Source organism: Gigantopelta aegis, chromosome 7, assembly GCF_016097555.1.
Source record: "Gigantopelta aegis isolate Gae_Host chromosome 7, Gae_host_genome, whole genome shotgun sequence".
Lineage (NCBI taxonomy): Eukaryota > Metazoa > Mollusca > Gastropoda > Neomphalida > Peltospiridae > Gigantopelta > Gigantopelta aegis.
Genome location: NC_054705.1, coordinates 31,741,496 through 31,755,779, shown reverse-complemented (window position 1 = coordinate 31,755,779; position 14,284 = coordinate 31,741,496). Strand labels below are relative to the sequence as shown.

At 43.0% G+C, this 14,284-nt stretch overlaps 1 protein-coding gene across 3 annotated transcripts; it reads right to left on the bottom strand.

Annotated features, from left to right (window-relative positions):
• Positions 1-232: 232 nt before the first annotated feature.
• Positions 233-14,026, bottom strand: LOC121377279. Of its 3 annotated transcripts, none has more exons than XM_041505214.1 (4): positions 13,877-14,026; positions 11,915-12,005; positions 4,515-4,584; positions 233-563 (listed from the first exon to the last, which is right to left on the bottom strand). In XM_041505214.1, the coding sequence occupies exons 2-4, from the start codon at positions 11,997-11,999 to the stop codon at positions 335-337; spliced, it is 384 nt and encodes a 127-aa protein (XP_041361148.1). In that variant the 5' UTR covers positions 12,000-12,005; positions 13,877-14,026; the 3' UTR covers positions 233-334. The 3 variants fall into 3 exon arrangements, with proteins under 3 accessions (XP_041361148.1, XP_041361146.1, XP_041361149.1); XM_041505212.1 differs by lacking the exon at positions 13,877-14,026 and adding an exon at positions 13,777-13,835; XM_041505215.1 differs by lacking the exon at positions 13,877-14,026 and having other exon boundaries at positions 11,915-12,236.
• Positions 14,027-14,284: the final 258 nt, after the last annotated feature.

Sequence of the window (14,284 nt, the reverse complement as noted above, 5' to 3'; positions counted from 1 at the left end):
CAATTCAATGGATAGGTGTAAGACCACTACACCCTCTTCTCTCTCACTAACTACTAACATTTAACAACTAATCAACTGTCCTGGACAGACAGCCCAGATAGCTGAGGTGTGTGCCCAGGACAGCGTGCTTGGACCTTAATTGGATATAAGCACGAAATAAGTTCAAATGAAAATTAGTTTACTAGACTACTGGAGCTGATCAATTCATGTTGATAAAGGCGATTTAAAGATGTCAGTGTAACATTGTGCCTTTAATGTATAGAGTTTTCAGGTTCGCGCTGTATCATCAGCCATTTTGTTGACAGTGATACTGTTGACACGTGCACATCAAATGCTATGTTATGGGCTCGCCGCTTCCGTCTCCCATCATGCGGTCAACACAATCCGTGTCTTCCTTGCAGTACGGGCCACATATGAGAAAACCGTAGTCACAGCAACGACACATGACGTCATGCACCCAACAGAACAATGACGCAAATTCGCAACAGCCTTGATAGTGACTACAGCATCCAAGATCAGAACCAAGTAGATTCCAACCACGCTTCGATGGACAGTGAATTTGCCTGCAAAATACACAATGCAACTATTGCAGTATTTCATTCTGACGAAACATTGGACAACAAAAATATCAACCAACATATAGGGACTCCACGTGTACTCGAGCACGGGTTGAGTACTCGTAGGCCCTACAAGGTATAATATAATGATCAACTATAATGGACAATGTAGGACAATAATTTCAGCAGTAAATAATCGACGATATAAGTTACACAATTTTTATATGACCATGCGTTATTTTCTCTTTTTGAACTGGCCGTCCGTCACAACATTGAACATATCAAACCTGTCTATAAATGCAACATAATGACGTGATTTGGCATCTATGTTCAGCGATGGAACTGAGATGCATAATGCTATTTTACTTTATTCCTTAGTCTTCTCATCATCATCTAGTGTAAGTGTCGGGTACTCGGGTACGGGTCGAGTTTGAATATTTTGGACTCCTGGAGGCCCTACCAACATATAAAAAAGAGATCAAGTGAGGTAGGCTACATGATAAACAGGTCAAAATAGGTCGCGGTCACCAAATTCGGGGGCGTCGGAAGCGGAAACGTTTCTCTCTCTCTCTCTCTCTCTCTCTCTCTCTCTCTCTCTCTCTCTCTCTCTCTCTGCCACCTCTATGTTCTATCTCCCTTTCCTTCTCTCCCATTCTCCCTCTCTCTGTCTCTCTCTCTCTGTCTCTGTCTCTCTCTCTCTCTCTCTCTCTCTCTCTCTCTCTCTCTCTCTCTCTCTCTCTCTCTCTCTCTCTCTCTCTCTCTCTCTCTCTCTCTCTATGGCGCTCGCATAGTATAGGTCTCACTACACAGATGTCATCTGCCATTGAAACCCATGTTAAACTGCCCATCTTCAAACGAAGATTGCCAATAGAACGGGTTCTCATTGGCACTAACAACATACACCATTGCGAACATACATTATATAAGCATTTATTTTCACTCCAAAACTGAGAACATTTCCGTCTCAGTTTTTTGCTATATAACCGCATCTGGTTGTATTACCGGTCCGAACAGGTGGTTCATTAACCGATTCACTCCGGCTGTCTCTTGCGCTGTACACCCATGTCCCAAAAGGTCGATGCACAATATTACAAAATAGCATGGGTAAAATACAGCCAGAAGGCTTACCATTAAACATACATATTGTTTTAATTCTTCACCATTTCCTAGAAGTTAATATGTGAACCATAACATGTGTCACAATTAGGAACTATAGTGGACCGTCATCAGTGAACTCTCACCCGGTGATCTGTGTAGTGAGACCATAGATCTCATCATATACACTGCTTTTGATTGCTTCCGACGATCATGTAATTATATATGATATGCGACACCTAATTATGATAATACGCCACACCGCCATACCAAGCTGTAATTGCACGCACTTCATTCATTTTATACTTATTTTCATGCTTATATCGAATTAAGGTTTAAGCACGCTGTCCTGGACATACACACCTCAACTAACTGGGCTGTCTGTTCAGGACAGTGGGTTAGTTGTTAGTGAGAGAGAAGTCGATGTAGTGGTCGTACTCATACCAAATGAGTCGTTAAAACTCGCTCTGGGTGGGATCCGGTACCGGGCTGCGAACCCTGTACCTACCAGCCTTAATGTCCGGTGGCTTAACCACGACACTACCGAGGCCGGTTACTTGCATGAAAGGTTTGCCGATCCTATATGGATTCATAAGGAAGATATGCCCCGGACAAGGAAAGAAGGAATGAAATGTTTTATTTAACAACGCACTCAACACATTTTATTTTACTGCTGTATGGCGTCAGACATATGGTTAAGGACCACACAGAGATATAGAGAGAAATCCCGCTGTCGCCACTTCATGGGTTGCTCTTTTCGATTAGCATCAAGGGATCTTTTATATGCACCATCCCACATATAGGATAGTACATACCACGGTCTTTGATATACCAGTCGTGGTGCACTGGCTGGAACGAGAAATAGCCCAATGGGCACACCTACAGGGATCGATCCCAAACCGACCGCGCATCGAGCGAGCGCTCTACCACTGGGCTACGTCCCGCCCCTGGCCTGGACAAGAATTTCCTTTTCTGTGCAGTAATGACATTGTCAAAAGTAGGTCTCGGTGACCTAGTTATGGTACGCGACACACCACGTGACACCATCTCAAATTGTACTTGCATGCAAGGTTTGATGACCCTATATAAATAGAACAAAAAGTTAACAAAGTTACTCAACAAAAATTGCGCACCATTTTCTCTTTGGCTTTAAAATGGCTCCAATCAAAATTCCATAGCACCACCACCACCCCCACCCGCCTGCTACCGATTCAATCGGACTGCTGGTGCTCCCTTGCACCTGCCAGTGCAGGCGGTCCCTCCTTCCCCCTCCCCCCACCCCCCCTTTCCTGTCTTGGACAAAGGGGCCGGCCAAGGCCGGCTCTTGTGCCCACGACAGGCGTGCGCTACAGCAGCTTGTTCTGAATGTGCACGTAAAACCCTATGACCTGACCTGACCTAACAAAGTTTGTTTTGTTTAACGACACCACTAGAGCACACTGATTTATTAATCATCGGCTATTGGATGTCAAACATTTGGTAATTTTTACATAGTCTTAGAGAGGAAACCCGCTACATTGTTTTTCCATTAGTAGCAAGGGATCTTTTATATGCACCATCCCGCATACAGGATACCACATACCACGGTATTTGCTATACCATTTGTGGTGCACTGGCTAGAACGAGAAATAGCCCAGTGGGCCCAAGCAAGATTCGTTCCCACCAAGTGAAGCTATCGCACGAGCGTAAGAAGGTGCCAAAAAGGGGGGGGGGGGGGGCATACACACGCACATATAAATACTTGTATAAATATATATATATATATATATAATCGCTGCTGCTACAAATGGGGGGTCACATGCCCTCGCCCCCCTCCCCCCCTTCCTAGACAGTGTATTGTTTCTTTTCTTAAACTGGTATTTTGTTCGAAAATATAATATGTGTGACTAACACACATACAAAATATATAAGCGCAATATATCGTTACGCAAGGGAGAATATTGCGATACGTAATTTTTTCAAAATTAATATTGCGGTATAGCGGTATGTCGGTTATACCGCGAATCTCTAACCAGCACTATGTATATTTTCATCTTCATTCATATAATTAAACGTTTATAGTCAGTTAAACCTATTCTGATTAAAGTAAAGTTTGTTTTATTTAACGACGCCACTAGAGCACATTGATTTTTTATCTTATCATCGGCTATTGGACGTCAAACATATGGTCATTCTGACACTGTTTTTTAGAGGAAACCCGCTGTCGCCACATATGCTACTCTTTTACGACAGGCAGCAAGGGATCTTTTATTTTCGCTTCCCACAGGCAGGATAGCACAAACCAAGGCCTTTGTTGAACCAGTTATGGATCACTGGTCGGTGCAAGTGGTTTACACCTACCCATTGAGCCTTGCGGAGCACTCACTCAGGGTTTGGAGTCGATATCTGGATTAAAAATCCCATGCCTCGACTGGGATCCGAACCCAGTACCTACCAACCTGTAGATCGATGGCCTAACCACGACGCCGGTCTATTCTGATTACATACTAACCTTAACCTGATTGGCGGGGGCGGGGGGGGGGGGGGAAGGGTAGGGGTTGGTGTTAAGTATAATGTGTGGACTGCACGGTCGTACGAAGGTGCCAAAAAGTGGGGGAGGGGGCACACACACACACACACACACACATATATATATATATATATATATATATATATATATATATATATATATATATGTATATACATACACACACACATTTATAAATATATAAAAACCATCGCTGCTGCTAAAAGGTGAAGGGCACATGCCCTCCCTTGCCCCCTCCTCCCTTTCCTACGCCAGTGGACTGTCAATTGACATGTGAATCAGTGTAGTAGGTTCGAAACCTGGTAACTGACAGTTGTGTGTTTAAATATACTCACTCGCAATCGTTTTTCTTGCAGGCAATCTCTCGGGCTTTCGCAATGACGTCTTTTTCATTTACATCTACAACTGAAAATAAGACCCTACATATATATATATATATATATATATATATATATATATATATATATATATATATATATATATATATATACACACACACACAGAGAGAGAGAGAGAGAGAGAGAGAGAGAGAGAGAGAGAGAGAGAGAGAGAGAGAGAGAGAGAGAGAGAGAGAGAGAGAGAGAGAGAGAGAGAGAGAGAGAGAGAGATAGACATACATACATAGATATATAGATATATATATATATATATATATATATATATTCAACACTAGAAACACAGGACATCAAATCGATAAGATAAGGGGTGTATGCAGGGTTTTTTCTGGGGTGGGTGGGGAACAGCGTGTAAAAAGAACACCTCCACTATTCACGTCAGTATTCAAGGAGGGACTGAAACGTGAGTATTCAAGGAGGGAGAGTAAATTTCAGATTTCAAGGAGGAAGCGCAACGTCAGTATTCACGAAGGGGGTGCAAAGTCAGTATTCATGGAGGTAGTGCAAAGTCAGTATTCAAGGAGGAAGCGCAAAGTTAGTATTCAAGGAGGGAGTGCAAAGTCAGTATTCAAGGAGCGAGTGCAACGTCAGTATTCAAGGAGGGGGTGCAAAGTTAGTATTCAAGGAGGGGGTGCAAAGTCAGTATTCAAGGAGGGAGTGCAAAGTCAGTATTCAAGGAGGGGGTGCAAAGTCAGTATTCAAGGAGGTAGTGCAAAGTCAGTATTCAAGGAGGGGGTGCAACGTCAGTATTCAAGGAGGTAGTGCAAAGTCATTATTCAAGGAGGGGGCGCAAAGTCAGTACTCAAGGAGGGAGTGCAACGTCAGTATTCAAGGAGCAAGCGCAAAGTCAGTACTCAAGGAGGTAGTGCAAAGTCAGTATTCAAGGAGCAAGCGCAAAGTCAGTACACAAGGAGGGAGTGCAAAGTCAGTATTCAAGTAGGGAGTGCCATGTCAGTATTCAAGGAAGGGGTGCAACATCAGTATTCAAGGAGGATGCGCAAAGTCAGTACTCATGGAGAGAGTGCAAAGTCAGTATTCAAGGAGGGGTGCAAAGGCAGTATTCAAGGAGGGGTGCAAAGTCAGTATTCAAGGAGGGGTGCAAAGTCAGTATTCAAGGAGGTAGTGCAAAGTCAGTATTCAAGGAAGAAGCACAAAGTCAGTACTCAAGGAGGGAATGTAAAGTCAGTACTCAAGGAAGGGGTGCAAAGTCAGTATTCGAGGAGGGGGTGCAAAGTCAGTATTCAAGGAGGGGTGCAACGTCAGTATTCAAGGAGGAAGCGCTACGTCGGTATTCAAGGAGGAAGCGCAACGTCGGTATTCAAGGAGAAAGCGCAACGTCAGTATTCAAGGAGGGGGTGCAACGTCAGTGTTCAAGGAGGGATTGCAATGTCAGTATTCAAGGAGGGGTTGCAAAGTCAGTATTCAAGGAGGGGTGCAACGTCAGTATTCAAAGAGGTAGTGCAAAGTCAATATTCAAGGAGGGGGTGCAACGTCAGTATTCAAAGAGAGGGTGCAAAGTCAGTATTCAAGAAGTAAGCGCAACGTCAGTATTCAAGGAGGGTGCAACGTCAGTGTTCAAGGAGGGATTGCAAAGTCAGTATTCAAGGAGGGTGCAACGTCAGTATTCAAGGAGTAAGCACAACGTCAGTGTTCAAGGAGGCAGTGCAAAGTGAGTATTCAAGGAAGGAGTGTAAAGTCAGTATTCAAGGAGAGGGTGCAAAGTCAGTATTCAAGGAGGTAGTGCAACGTCAGTATTCAAGGAGGTAGTGCAAAGTCAGTATTCAAGGAGGGAGTGCAACGTCAGTATTCAAAGAGAGGGTGCAAAGTCAGTATTCAAGGAGGTAGTGCAACGTCAGTATTCAAGGAGGTAGTGCAAAGTCAGTATTCAAGGAGGGAGTGCAACGTCAGTATTCAAAGTAAAGGTGCCAAGTTAGTATTCAAGGAGGGAGTGCAAAGTCAGTATTCAAGGAGGTAGTGCAAAGTCAGTATTCAAGGAGGAAGCGCAAAGTTAGTATTCAAGGAGGTAGTGCAAAGTCAGTATTCAAGGAGGTAGTGCAAAGTCAGTGTTCGAGGAGCAAGTGCAAAGTCAAGTGTTCAAGGAGCGAGTGCAAAGTCAAGTGTTCAGGGAGGTAGTGCGAAGTCAGTATTCAAGGAGGTAGTGCAAAGTCAGTATTCAAGGAGGTAGTGCAAAGTCAGTGTTCGAGGAGCAAGTGCAAAGTCAAGTGTTCAAGGAGCGAGTGCAAAGTCAAGTGTTCAGGGAGGTAGTGCGAAGTCAGTATTCAAGGAGCAAGCGCAAAGTCAGTACTCAAGGAGGTAGTGCAAAGTCAGTATTCAAGGAGCAAGCGCAAAGTCAGTACACAAGGAGGGAGTGCAAAGTCAGTATTCAAGTAGGGAGTGCCATGTCAGTATTCAAGGAAGGGGTGCAACATCAGTATTCAAGGAGGATGCGCAAAGTCAGTACTCATGGAGAGAGTGCAAAGTCAGTATTCAAGGAGGGGTGCAAAGGCAGTATTCAAGGAGGGGTGCAAAGTCAGTATTCAAGGAGGGGTGCAAAGTCAGTATTCAAGGAGGTAGTGCAAAGACAGTATTCAAGGAAGAAGCACAAAGTCAGTACTCAAGGAGGGAATGTAAAGTCAGTACTCAAGGAAGGGGTGCAAAGTCAGTATTCGAGGAGGGGGTGCAAAGTCAGTATTCAAGGAGGGGTGCAACGTCAGTATTCAAGGAGGAAGCGCTACGTCGGTATTCAAGGAGGAAGCGCAACGTCGGTATTCAAGGAGAAAGCGCAACGTCAGTATTCAAGGAGGGGGTGCAACGTCAGTGTTCAAGGAGGGATTGCAATGTCAGTATTCAAGGAGGGGTTGCAAAGTCAGTATTCAAGGAGGGGTGCAACGTCAGTATTCAAAGAGGTAGTGCAAAGTCAATATTCAAGGAGGGGGTGCAACGTCAGTATTCAAAGAGAGGGTGCAAAGTCAGTATTCAAGAAGTAAGCGCAACGTCAGTATTCAAGGAGGGTGCAACGTCAGTGTTCAAGGAGGGATTGCAAAGTCAGTATTCAAGGAGGGTGCAACGTCAGTATTCAAGGAGTAAGCACAACGTCAGTGTTCAAGGAGGCAGTGCAAAGTGAGTATTCAAGGAAGGAGTGTAAAGTCAGTATTCAAGGAGAGGGTGCAAAGTCAGTATTCAAGGAGGTAGTGCAACGTCAGTATTCAAGGAGGTAGTGCAAAGTCAGTATTCAAGGAGGGAGTGCAACGTCAGTATTCAAAGAGAGGGTGCAAAGTCAGTATTCAAGGAGGTAGTGCAACGTCAGTATTCAAGGAGGTAGTGCAAAGTCAGTATTCAAGGAGGGAGTGCAACGTCAGTATTCAAAGTAAAGGTGCCAAGTTAGTATTCAAGGAGGGAGTGCAAAGTCAGTATTCAAGGAGGTAGTGCAAAGTCAGTATTCAAGGAGGAAGCGCAAAGTTAGTATTCAAGGAGGTAGTGCAAAGTCAGTATTCAAGGAGGTAGTGCAAAGTCAGTGTTCGAGGAGCAAGTGCAAAGTCAAGTGTTCAAGTAGCGAGTGCAAAGTCAAGTGTTCAGGGAGGTAGTGCGAAGTCAGTATTCAAGGAGGAAGCGCAACGTCAGTATTCAAAGAGAGGGTGCAAAGTCAGTATTCAAGGAGGAAGCGCAACGTCAGTATTCAAAGAGAGGGTGCAAAGTCAGTATTCAAGGAGGTAGTGCAAAGTCAGTATTCAAGGAGGTAGTGCAAAGTCAGTATTCAAGGAGGTAGTGCAAAGTCAGTGTTCGGGGAGCAAGTGCAAAGTAAGTGTTCAAGGAGCGAGTGCAAAGTCAAGTGTTCAGGGAGGTAGTGCAAAGTCAGTGTTCAGGGAGGTAGTGCAAAGTCAGTGTTCAGGGAGGTAGTTTAAAGTCAGTGTTCAGGGAGGTAGTGCAAAGTCAGTATTCAAGGAGGTAGTGCAAAGTCAGTATTCAAGGAGGTAGTGCAAAGTCAGTATTCAAGGAGGAAGCACAACGTCAGTACTCAAGAAGAGAGTGCAAAGTCAGTATTCAAGGAGGTAGTGCAAAATCAGTATTCAAGGAAGGGGTGCAACGTCAGTATTCAAGGAGGATGCGCAAAGTCAGTACTCAAGAAGAGAGTGCAAAGTCAGTATTCAAGGAGGTAGTGCAAAGTCAGTATTCAAGGAAGGGGTGCAACGTCAGTATTCAAGGAGGATGCGCAAAGTCAGTACTCAAGAAGAGAGTGCAAAGTCAGTATTCAGGGAGGCAGTGCAATGTCAGTATTCAGGGAGGCAGTGCAAACTCAGTATTCAGGGAGAGGTGCAATCTCAGTATTCAGGGAGGCAGTGCAATGTCAGTATTCAGGGAGGGGTGCAATGTCAGTATTCAGGGAGGCAGTGCAATGTCAGTATTCAGGGAGGGGTGCAATGTCAGTATTCAGGGAGGGGTGCAATGTCAGTATTCAGGGATAGAGTGCAACGTCAGTATTCAGGGAGGCAGTGCAAAGTCAAGTGTTCAAGGAGGTAGTGCAAAGTCAGTGTTCAGGGAGGGAATGCAAAATCAGTATTCGAGGAGGGGGTGCAAAGTCAGTATTCAAGAAGGGAGTCAAAATTCGGTATTCAGGGAGAGAGTGTAACGTCAGTATTCAAGGAGGGAATGCAAAGTCAGTGTTCAAGGGGCTAGTGCAAAATCCAGTGTTCAGGGAGGTAGTTCAAAGTCAGTGTTTAGGGGGGAATGCAAAATCAGTATACGAGGTTTGTGCAAAGTCAGTGTTCAAGGAGGGAGTGCAAAGTTGGTGTTCTGGGAGGGAGCGCAAAGTTGGTGTTCTGGGAGGGAGCGCAAAGTCAGTGTTCAGGGAGTGCAAAGTCAATGTGTCAGGAGGAAGTGCAACCTCAGTACTGAAGTATGGCATGCAAAGGCAAAATCCAAGGAGGGGTGCAAAGTTAGTGTTCAAGCAGTGAGTGCAAATTCAGTGTTCAAGCAAGGAGTGCGAAGTCAGTGTTCAGAGAGGTAGTGCAAAGTAAGTATTCGAGGAAGTGTACAAAGTCCGTATTCAAGAAGGGATTAAAAGTCAAAATTCATGAGGGATTGCAAATCGATATTCAACGAGTGAAACAAAATCAGTATTCGAGGAGGGGGTGCCAAGTCAGTGTTCAAGGAGGAAATGGAAAGTCAGTGTTCAGGGAGGGAGTGCAAAGTCAGTGTTCATGGAGGGAGTGTAATGTCAGTATTCAAGGAAGGGGTGCCAAGTCAGTGTTCAAGGATGAAATACAGAGTCAGTGTCCATGGATGGGGTGTAACGTCAGTATTCGAGGAAGGGGTTCCAAGTCAGTGTTCAAGGAGGAAATGGAAAGTCAGTGTCCAGGGATGGAGTGTAATGTCAATATTGAAGAAGGGAGTGCAACGTCAATATAAAAGGAGGGAATGCAACGTCAGTATTCAAGGAGGGAGTGCAACGTCAGTATTCAAGGTGGGAGTGCAATGTCAGTGTTCAAGTAGGAAGTGCAAAGGCAGTATTCAAGAGGGAGTGCAATGTTTGTGCTCAGGGAGGGAATGCAAAGTCATTATTCCAGGAGGTGCGGAAATTCAGTTTCAAGGAGGGAGTGCAAAGTCATTATTCCAGGAGGTGCGGAAATTCAGTTTCAAGGAGGGAGTGCAAAGTTAGTATTCAGGGAGGGAGTGTTACATCAGTATTTAAGCTGGGAGGGCAACGTAAGTATTGAGTGAGGGATTGCAAAGTCAGTGTTTAAGAAGGTAGTGCAAAGTCAGTGTTTAAGAAGGGATTGCAAAGTCAGTGTTCCAGGAGGAAGTGTAACGTCAGTATTTCAGAAAAGAGTGCAACGTCAGTGTTCAAGGAGGGAGTGAAAAGTAGTTAGCAACGACAGTATTCAAGGAGGGAGTGCAACGTCAGTATTCAAGGAGGGAGTGCAATGGCAGTGTTTAGGGAGGGAGTGCAATGTCAGTAGTCAGGGTTGGAGTGCAACGTCAGTATTCAAGCAAGGAGTGCAATGTCAGTATTCAGGGAAGGAGTGCAAAGTTATTATTCGAGGATGTGCCCAAATTCAGTTTCTACGAGGGAGTGCAAATTCAGTTTTCAGGGAGGGGATTGCAACGTCCGTATTCAAGCTGGGAGGGCAGAGTAAGTTTTCAGGGAGGGAGTGCAAAGTCGGTGTTTAAGAAGGGAGTGCAAAGTCAGTGTTTAAGAAGGGATTGCAAAGGCAGTGTTTAAGAAGGTAGTGCAAAGTCATTGTTTAAGAAGGTAGTGCAAAGGCCGTGTTTAAGAAGGGAGTGCAAAGTCGGTGTTTAAGAAGGGATTGCAAAGTCAGTGTTTAAGAAGGGATTGCAAAGTCAGTGTTTAAGAAGGTAGTGCAAAGTCAGTGTTTAAGAAGGTAGTGCAAAGTCAGTGTTTAAGAAGGGATTGCAAAGTCAGTGTTTAAGAAGGTAGTGCAAAGTCAGTGTTTAAGAAGGTAGTGCAAAGGCAGTGTTTAAGAAGGGATTGCAAAGTCAGTGTTTAAGAAGGGATTGCAAAGTCACTGTTTAAGAAGGTAGTGCAAAGTCAGTGTTTAAGAAGGGATTGCAAAGTCATTAATCCTGAAGGGAGTGCAACGTCAGTATTCAAGGAGGAAATGCAAACTTAGTGTTCTGGGAGGTTGTGCAGTCAATGTTCAGGGAGGGAGTGCAAAGTCAGTATTAAAGGTGAGAGTGAAACGTCAGTATTCGAGGATGGAGTGCAAAGTCAGTGTTCAAAAAGGAAATGCAACGTCAGTATTCCAGAAGGGAGTGCAACGTCAGTGTTCAAGAAAGGTTTGCAAAGTCACTATCAGGGAGGGAGTGCAACATTAGTATTCAATGAGGGGGTGCCACGTCTATTTTGAAGGAGGACGTGCAACGTCAGTATTCAAGGAGGGGGTCCAAAGTCAGTGTTCAAGGAGGAAGTGCAAAGTCAGTGTTCGAGAAGGAAGTGCAAAGTCAGTTTTCCAGGAGGAAGTGTAAAGTCAGTGTTCAAGGAGGGAGCGCAAAGTTAGTGTTCAAGGAGGAAGTGTAGTCTGTATTCGATGAGGGGAGACAATGTCAGTATTCAAGAAGGGAGTGCTAAGTCTGTATTCATGTTCGTAGTACAAAGTCGGTATTCAAGGAAGGCGTGCGACGTCAGTATTGGAGGAGGTAGTGCAACGTTAGTATTCAACGAGGGAGTGTAATGATCGATGCAAGAACAACAAGTGAACTATTTTCGTTATGAAGCTAACTGTGTACTGTTACATGAAATAACAATGTAGTGAGTTTAGTAATATGCACTGTCTAGTATAATGTATATCTCTACTAAGTAGCCCACCAATTGTAATACAGACCATAGACAGAATCATCCACTTGACACTTGACGATCCCCAGTATTGTGCACACCATCGCCGTGACGTAGATGCACTTCCGTTTCATTCTTGACTGCGAATAATAGGAAAGGAATGCCTGTTTATAGTCTCGATATCGGAAATATGTTTATTACGATACATATAGGCAAGTTCATCCTTCTTCCTTTGTTCCGTTGATAAAATTTGTATTTGTTTTATATGTATTTTTAAGGGGCGGAACGTAGCCCAGTGGTAAAGCGCTGGCTTGATGCGCGATCGGTCTAGGATCGATCCCCGTCAATGGCCCCTTTGGGCTATTTCTCGTTCCAACCAGTGCAGTATTACTGGTATATCAAACGCCGTGGTATGTGCTAGCCTGTCTGTGGGGTGGTGCATATAAAATATTCCATGCTACTAATGAAAGTTTGTTTGTTTAACGACACCACTAGAGCACATTGATCTATTAATCATCGGCTATTGGGTGTCAAACATTTGGTAATTCTGACTCATATAGTCATTAGAGGAAACCCGCTACATTTTTTCTAATGCAGAAAGGGATCTTTTAAATGCACCATCCCACAAACAGGATAGCACATACCACGGCCTTTGATATACCAGTCGTCGTGCACTGGCTGGAACAAGAAATAGCCCAATAGGCCCACCAACAAGGATCGATCCCAAACCGAGCGAGCGTTTTACAACTGGGCTACGTTCCGCCCACTCCATGTTACTAATGGGGAAATGTAGCAGGTTTCCTTTCTAAAACTATATGTCAAAATTACCAAATATTTTGGCATTCAATAGCCGATAAATCACTGTGCTCTAATTGTGTCGTTAATCAAAACAAAACAAAGGTCATCTTTATTCATTTGTACCATTGATAACATTGCTAGGTTTTGTACGTATTCCCTAATATGTCCACAGGATATGTGACAATCCAAAGGATGTTTATTTTTAACTATAGACTAGCTGGTCACAATCGTTTAGCATTTACTGGTTTCTAAAACTGTGTATAATAGATTGTCATTGTTCAGCCAGAAATAAATGTCCCGTGTCTAGATGTGAACAAATTACTGTATTTTTATTCCAAGCATGAAACTAAGCTTTAAACAAAATAGGTCTACCCTACACTTTTGCAAACGGACCAAGCATTTATAACATAGTTTCTCATATTTAAAGGCACATTCCTGAGTTTGCTGCATGTAAGATGTTTCCGACTAATAAAATATTTCAATGATTAAACTTACATATTAAATATATTTTCTTGTTTAGAATATCAGCGTCTGTATATTCAATGTGTTTCTGGTCGTCTTAATATTTGTAAGAAGCCCAAACTAGATTTTGTCTTCAAAAATATTTTAGGAAATAAAATGACATTTAACCTAGTACAAATGTTAGAACGATCAGAAACACGTTTAATATACAATCACTAATATTTTATGCAGAAAAATATATTTGATATAATTTTATAATTACAATCGTTAAAAAGTATCTGTTAGTAGATACCATCTTAAAAATTGCAGCTCAGGAATGTCCCTTTAAACTTCAAAGCCGATAACCTTGGTTATTAGGCACTGTGAAATATGTTCGGCTATTACAGTTTTACATACATTTTAAATTTCACATTACTTACAATATGTTGCTTAGAATAAATTATATAAAAATGCTACGTGTTTTTGGTGGTTGTATTTGTTGTAACTCAAAATTAATTTTATGTGAAAACTCCCCAAAAACAACAACAAACAAACAAAAACAAACATTAAAAAAACACAAAAACAAACAAACAAACAAAAAGAGAAAGAAAAATAAAGAGAAGATTTAAAAAAAATTAAATTAAAAAAATAATGAAAAAAAAAAGTACGTACCATTGAAACTAGGCTTATAAAAATCAGCTGTTTTCATATGTAGAAGATTGACATTCATTATTAATCCCCTATATAAATCTTCAAATAAATAATATCTTACCTGGAAAAAGGTATTCAACTACGCATGAGCACTACACGCTAGTTATGTAAATATGATGAGTTAGACATCACGTACGTAGGCCTATTACCACGTGAACGCTCGCGTTAAGACGGCGTCACCACATGAAGCGCTAGCAATATGTATTTATTAGCTTCAGCACTCGACTATTTCCGAAAATACCTATTTGTACTTGGCGGCCAGTAAGCGGAGCACTGCGCAGCAATACATTATATGGAAGTTTTGATGAGCTTAGACGTGCCTCTGGCATTGCTGACGCAACCTGTATCGTCGCCGTCTGTAAGACTTTTTGAGAGAGGACCGGATTTATAATATTCGTTTTTCAGGGGGCGGATTTATTTTTTTCGTTTTTTAGGGGGCGGGACGTAGCTCAGTTATAAAAAAAATGCT

What these genes read in the sequence shown, in the direction of transcription:
- LOC121377279 (XM_041505212.1), bottom strand. An exon ending in AGTGGATGATTCTGTCTATG is followed by an intron (nt 4,585 to 11,914) that starts GTCTGTATTACA and finishes TCTTATTTTCAG; the next exon opens with TTGTAGATGTAAATGAAAAA. An exon ending in TGCAAGAAAAACGATTGCGA is followed by an intron (nt 564 to 4,514) that starts GTGAGTATATTT and finishes TGTATTTTGCAG; the next exon opens with GCAAATTCACTGTCCATCGA.